Source organism: Sebastes fasciatus, chromosome 20, assembly GCF_043250625.1.
Source record: "Sebastes fasciatus isolate fSebFas1 chromosome 20, fSebFas1.pri, whole genome shotgun sequence".
In the NCBI taxonomy this organism is placed as follows: Eukaryota; Metazoa; Chordata; class Actinopteri; order Perciformes; family Sebastidae; genus Sebastes; species Sebastes fasciatus.
In genome coordinates, this window is record NC_133814.1 from 23,872,206 (window position 1) to 23,879,694 (window position 7,489).

At 41.9% G+C, this 7,489-nt stretch overlaps 1 protein-coding gene across 6 annotated transcripts in view; it reads right to left on the reverse strand.

Moving 5' to 3' along the window:
• Nucleotides 1–1,568, reverse strand: part of LOC141758041 (ankyrin-3-like) — a 117,396-nt gene extending 115,828 nt beyond the window's left edge. For 2 of the 6 annotated variants that reach the window (XM_074619091.1, XM_074619092.1), the window contains exon 1: nt 610–1,552. In XM_074619091.1, the coding sequence (XP_074475192.1) occupies nt 610–726 (117 nt within the window). In that variant the 5' untranslated portion in view covers nt 727–1,552. Of the gene's footprint in view, nt 1–609 lie in introns of all 6 variants that reach the window. The other 4 variants (XM_074619088.1, XM_074619089.1, XM_074619093.1 and 1 more) reach the window with 4 other exon arrangements.
• Between the last annotated feature and the right edge of the window lie 5,921 nt (nt 1,569–7,489).

Genomic DNA, 7,489 nt, shown 5'->3' on the forward strand with positions numbered 1-7,489 from the left:
ATTATTATACATCAGCAGAGAGAGATGAAGCAGAGGGGGAGGTGGTGGGATTTTAAAGTGTGTTGACAAAGATTTTTTTTTTTTTCATATAAGAAAGTTAAGATGGAAACGGAGCGGGGGTGACTGAGGACAAGGCGCACACACACACACACATAAAGAAGCGTCCTATCAAAGTGGGGTAAACCTGAACATATGAAGAGGTTTTATTAAATAAAGAAACTGAAAGTGAGAGTGTGAGAGAGGATTTTGAAGAAGTCATTACAACAATGAAGTCAACCCAGTGGATTTTATAACTCAGAGTCTCTTTCTCATATTAATAGCAACGCCGCTGCCTAAAATACCAATCTGCCCTCTATAGCTTAATCCTGTTATCTTTTCTTTTCTTCCCTGTCCGTGCGCTCTACTCATCCATCTTCTGTCTTTCTCACCCTTCAACCCCCCCCTTCCCAGTATCCCCACTGGGACCACCCCTCTTATCACACTGGGTGTGTATGTGCATGAATGTGTGTGTGTGTATGTGAGGAGGCTGCATCATGACAAAAGAGACTCCACTAGACCGACAAGCTCTCATTCCTGCATTACTTCCTTTTTTCCCTCCTCTTTCTCTACCTTTTTCTTTGCTTCGCGGGAGCGCTTCCTCGCCGCCTTCTTCTTCTCCTTCTCATCCTCCACAGCGTTGAGGTTCTCGTCCGCCCTTTTCTTCAACTGCGAGGCGGCGTGCGCCATGCTGCCACAGTCCAATTAATCCTCACAGGTGGGAAAACGGGAGAAGGAGGGATGAATGAATGGAGGGATGGATGGAGCCACAGTCTCTCCTCTTTAGCCTTTTCTTCTTTTAGCTCCTAATTATCTTTTTGTTCCTCCCAAGATCCTCGGCCGGCGCTTTTGTCAAGAGAAGGAGCCCTCACAGGTGTGTGAGAGGAAGGGTTTTCCTCTCCTCGTTTTCAAGATTTCCCTCTTTTCTTTTGTTCTTCTTTATCTCCCTCAGCAGCTTTCCACGCTGTGCAGATGCAAAGGTCCAGTTTGTGGCAGGACACGCTCCTCCAGCTCCACCAGCTGCTTCCACTTGTCAGTGCTCAAAGTGCAAAAACAAGTGCCAATTATAGCAAATACAAAATATATCTATATGCTCCACAGTCAGGTGATATTGTCCTCTTGATTAAGAATAATGTATAAAAACTGTTCATCAGTAGAGCTCCAGGGTTGGAGGTTCCAAGAAGGGGCTCAAGCTCCAGCCCCTAACCCAGCAGAGCGCTCTATCGTCTGGGTAAATAAACTGGTCCTGCTGCCTGCTTGACTGGTTCCCAGAGACTGCTGCCTGCACCTGAGCACTGAGCCATCCTCTATGTACACACACACACACACACACACGCTCAGTCCGCGACGTCTCGCCGGGACATATGAACAGGAGGGAAATGACGGTGGAAAGGAGGTTGAGATAGGAGGAGGAGGAGGAGGAGGAGGAAGGAGGGGTGAGAGAGGAGGAGGCAGAGAGAGGTAGAGAGAGCAGCTGGGACAGCAGGAAAAAAAGGAGGGAGTAGAGGATGGATGAATACCTCTGCTTAGTACCAGCTGGCTATGTCTGAGAGATAAAGAGAGAGAAAGGGAGGATGATACTTCACGCAGAGTATTTACAGCACACACACACACACACACACATACACACACACACACACACACACACACACACACACACACACACACATACTGGGTGTCCAGTATAACACAATTTGCAGAGTGCAGTAAGAGTGCAGCCATGATGCTCCTGTTATGAAACTTCTCTCACTCAGCCTCTTCACTGTCTTGATGATGAACTGTTCTTCACAAAAAGAAAGAGCTGACGATAAATTCATCTCTCGCCGACCTAAATTTACTTCCATCACAGACTTCAATACAAATTAATCACACATTTGATCTGTTCAAAATGTACCTTAAAGGGAGATTTGTCAAGTATTTAATACTCTTATCAACATGGGAGTGGGCAAATATGCTGCTTTATGCTGCTTTATGTATATATGTATTATTAGGAATCAATTAACAACACAAAACAATGACAGATATTGTCCAGAAACCCTCACAGGTACTGCATTTAGCATAAAACAATATGCTCCAATCATAACATGGCAAACTGCAGCACAACAGGCAACAACAGCTGTCAGTGTGTCAGTGTGCTGACTTGACTATGACTTGCCCCAAACTGCATGTGATTATCATAAAGTGGGCATGTCTGTAAAGGGGAGACTCGTGGGTACCCATAGAACCCATTGTCATTCACATATCTTGAGGTCAGAGGTCAAGGGACCCCTTTGAAAATGGTCATGACAGTTTTTCCTCGCCAAAATTTAGCGCAAGTTTGGAGCGTTAAAACTGAACCTGCTACAACCTAAAAAAGAAAAAGTCCATTATGATTTAAGTGGATTAAAGTCAGCATTGCTTTGAAGTGAGCAGACTATACATTAATGTCTACAGGGTCAAAGAGGCCACATATACTGTAAATGTTTTCAGTCACCACAATGATTTGGAAAAACCACAAACATTTTCCACTTGAGTTTTTAAAAATAAACAAGGAAGGTACATGTGCACTTATGGATCAATTATTAAGATGCTAATGCATAATAAATTGAAATACTCAGATATGGGAGAATCATACCTTAAGGGGATGACATTATTATTATTTCTGTGCAATTAGCTGCTTTCAGGGAAACATCAGCTTCAAATTAATGAGATGCAAAAAGATCCAGAGTGTTGCCTGAGGTGACAAAAAGGGATTTTCTCTACATTTGAATATAACAAGATGTTCTTAGAAGATCTGTAATGGTTCCCTCGATGTAATTTACAGCTTGCAATCAGTGTGTTCAGGATGCTTAATAATACATCTCTAATAATGCATGCTTTATGTCTCATTGTGTGTTTCCAGTATGTGTGTGTATGTGTGTGTTTGATGAGTGCTGGTATGAGCTCATGTCGGTAGACTGCAGCCTTTGAATATTAACAGCATGGGAGAGGGGATGGGATTGTGACGGTGACATGTGACAGCAGAGCAGGCCTGTTATTGGCTGTCTGGGATGTCAGAGAGCCGTGATTGGCTACTTGGAAAGTAGATCCCACCCACGAGATGACAATAACAAAGAGGAGATGAGAGGATGTCTCCATCCAAAACAATAGGCATTTAAACTCTTATATTATGTTAATTAAAATACAGTTTGGCTCCCAAAAATATGTTTTTGGTATGTGTTTAGTATGTTATAATAACAGCCAAGCTGCTCTACAGTTTGTGCCTCAGATATTTCCCTCTGGGTGAGAGCCAAAAACTGAATGAACATTTGGTCCAGACTTGATTGGCATTAACTGCAGCATCTAGTGTAAACAACCCTCTAGACGTAGTTGTACATGATAACCGTGTGTTTAACTCCTTTAAATAAAACATAGGGCTGTGCAATTAATACAATTTTAATTTCAGCTTCCAGCGATTATGAAAACAAGATAATCGACATGAAAAGATTATTGCACCACATTCCATTTTGCAATGACACTCTCGTTTTGTCTTGTGTAATGAATCATGAACACCTCTTTACAGCGGCGCGCAGCGGGGCAGGGACGACCAATCAGTGTAGGAGGATTCCCTCGTGCCCTTGTGGGAACTCTCCCCGGGCGTATTGATGGTGCGCCACGACCGGCTCTAGGTCGGCTTCAGGGTGGTGTTTTTCATCCCTCAGCCGGATCTCGCCGCATAGTGCTCGCTGTGCCCTCTCTCCCTGCTCCCGGCGTGACGGTGAGTTTTTTTTGCCGTGTCATTACCATTCGTACTAGAGCGCTTTGGTCCAGAGTGAAATATCTCAACAACTCTTGGATGGATTGACGTGTTGTCCAGGCATTCATGATCCCCAGAGGATGAATCCTACTGACTTTAGTGACCCTCTGACTTTCCCTCTAGCGCCACCATGAGGCTGATATTTCGAGGGAAATGTCTCAACAAATATTTGATAGATTTCCATGAAATGTGTTACACACATTCATGTTCCCCTCAGGATGAATTGTAATAACTTTAGTGATTCATTAACTTTGCACGCAGCACCGTCATCGAGTAAACATTTTAATGTGTCCAGTACTTTGGTTTATGAACAAATACCTGCAAAACTAATGACATTTCCATCAGCCTCAGTTGTACTTTGTGTTTATTGTTTAGTTTAGTGTAGTTTATAAAATGTGAGCATGTTAACACACTAATCTAGGATGGTGAACATGGCAAACATCTTCATGTTAGCATGCTGATATCAGCATTTATGCTGCGTCCCAGACAACTCGGAACTTAGAATTTCCGACGTCTTAATAGAAAAAGTACAATAAAACGCAACTCAAAGTCGGGACTCACTACTAGTGAACTTCATGAAGAAGCAGTTGTCTGACACACAACAATGAAAGCGCACATTATAAATGGTAAACCATCAACTAAAAGACAACGTTAAGTATATATTGCCTGTATTCAATTAAATCAAGGCAAAAGTCAGCATGACTCATATACCCCCGCTCACTGCTTGACCACTACTAAAGTAAGGCAAAGGTTTTGCCCTTTTAGAAAAATTGCAAAAACGTTTGGCACCCTAGACTTCAAACCCCTAAACAGCACAACTAGACCACACTGTCAACCATCACACCAAATCTGAAGTTCCTAAGTTAAATAGTTTCCGAGTTCTGCTCCAAAAACGAAATTGAAGTCGTAAAAAAAGACAGTTTTTGTTGCGTCAGACTGCAGCGGTTAGAAGAGCGGCAGGTCAAAGGTTAAACTAACGCTGAAAGCATTAGATGCTATTCATCTGTTCACACCTGCAAGACTTTGGCAAAATAAAATGTATTGAAATGTGTAACCGGGTGCCTTAAGTGCACATCGTTCCATCTATAAAAAGAAACGTTTCCTCTCGCCTGTCATGCCCTATCTTTAGGTGTGCTCACTTTATTGTGACACATGAAACAAACAGCCATCATAATTTCCAACTAAAATGTTCCAGCCCTTCAACATCTGAAGCTAATCACAGGCCAGTTACTGCACCATAATAAGTCATCAGTCAGAGAGTGACTTCAGATAGGATTTATTGGACTAATCCTTCATTATCTCCATCTTTAAGAGGAGCTTATGAATTGGATGTACCGGCCTTAAAGGCTCTCTGTCGGTCCTGAAACTGGGATTAACAGCAGGTGATTTCTCTGTACATGGATCAGAAATTTAAATCTAGCACAACAAAAGACGATGATGTCTAAAGGTTTAAGAGTTTTACAGTGACATGACGACGTTCCAGTCTCTCTTCCCTCGCCAGTGGATCCGCTCAGAGTGGAAACAGCAAACTCAGGAATAATGTCCGGCTCTAGATGTGGGTCAGCAGCAAAAGATGTCAGTCAGTTGCAATATTTCTATGTTCACTACGTCATCATCTACTCCTCCTTTCTGGTCCCTTTTTCCCATCTCTGCTTTGTTTTTCTTTCATCAATCTTTCTGTCCCTAAGCTGCGGATCTAACCACTGCTAATGGTAACCGCCGCCTGCAGCTAACTGCTCTGTGAACACAACCGTGAAAGTGCAGTTAATCAAGTTATGGTAAGTGTGTGTTGTTATTGGCCTCCACAGGGTAGAACACAATATTGCACTATTGGAAGGATGAACACAGTGTGGCCTCGAGGGGCAATCAGAGAATTGAGGCTCATTTCATGTGTGAAAACATAATAACATAATATAACATCATGCAATTTTCCAAGGTGAACTGTCGACCCGCAACCAAAATCCTCTGGAATAAGAGCTATTTTTAATTACAGATTAATCTGGGGAATATTTTTGTGATTAATCGTTATAAAATCTCAGAAAATTTTGATCGTATTTTCCATGATCCCGAGACTCAAAACAACCACAAAGAGACACAAATGACTACAAAGACACAAAGCAACAACAAAGCAACTGAAAACAAACACAAAGAGACACAAAACAACTACAAGGGAAAAAAAGCAAACACTCCTGTTTGACCTGCACACTCACATACATACATACACACACACACACACACACACACACACTCTATACAGACACCAGCTCGTATGTCGGCATGAATCCAAATGTGGACAGCTGGTTGTGTTTGTTTGTGCCTAATGGATCAGGGATGGACAGTAAAAGCCCAACGAAAGGACGGGAACAAAGTGTGAGTGTGTTTATGCACGGCAGTTTGTGTGTGCGTGCGCATGTGTGTACCGTGGATGGATTATTGAACGGGCTTACTGGGAACAGGACCAGGAGCCCAAAGTGGCAGGGCTCCCCCGGCCTTCACCTACAAAATGTCCCTCAAAGAGACACTAACCGACCAGGAAGAGACTCAAAATGACCACAAAGAGACACAAAATGACAAAAGGGACACAAAGCAACAACAAAGAGACACAAAATAACCGCAGAGACAAATGACTACAAAGACACACAAAGTAACTACAAAGAGACTCAAAACAACCCCAAAGACACAAAATGACTACAAAGAGACACACAATTACCACAAAGACACACAAAGCAACTACAAAAAGACTAAAAACAATCACAAATAGACACAAAATTACTCCAAAGGAAATAGTGAGAGAGTAGTTAGAAAAATTAAGTAATATTGGTTATACAAATGATAAAAAACAAATAAATAAACATAAAAGAAATGGATACTGTAAGAGAGAGAAACTTTACATTCAGTAATACTGATGCTTATAGTGATGTTTTTCCTGTGGTGTCTGGCTCCCTCTAGTGGTAATATATGAGTTTCACTTTCATAGCTTCACAGAGCACATGTTAAATATTTCAGGTGTTCACAGGCCCTATGAATTATTGATGTGTACATGATGGAGGAGACGACTGCAGAGCAATTTTAGCCGCTCAAGTTACAGCCTTAATAAATACTGACGCTGATATATAGAGAGACATAATCAACAGTAAATGTGAGTTTCCTTCCTCTGACCTGGGAATATTGAGAGTGTGTCAGTGTGCATGACTTTAAGGATGTGATGTATTTTTAGGGTCTTTGAAATTGACTATATACCCTCTTCTGATACAGTAATATGTGTACTATATGCAGTTCTTTCTCTGACCACTTAGAGGCAGCATCACGCTGAGAAAAGTGGATTGCTGTTGTTTTATTCTCACTTCATTACAGTGAGATTAACGGTTGAATTAGTGTTACTTCAGTAAATGAGGCTTATTCTTTTTTGTCACTTTACCTCCCAGCCAGACTAGTTTTAATCTGATATTTACCGCAGGTTTGACTTCACCTCTCAGACTGAAATATGACATTTTCATGCACCAACCCCAGCAGCAGTCCCTCATTACTGGTGTGCTGTAAATAGATTTAAATTGCAGTGGATGTCAAATTTAATTTGGTATGTGCTGCAGTTAGTGCTTAATTAGAATATGGAGCTCAGTTCTGTATCAATAAAGTCTCCCGTTAGCATCTTCCAGCCGACAGGAGCACAAACAGCAG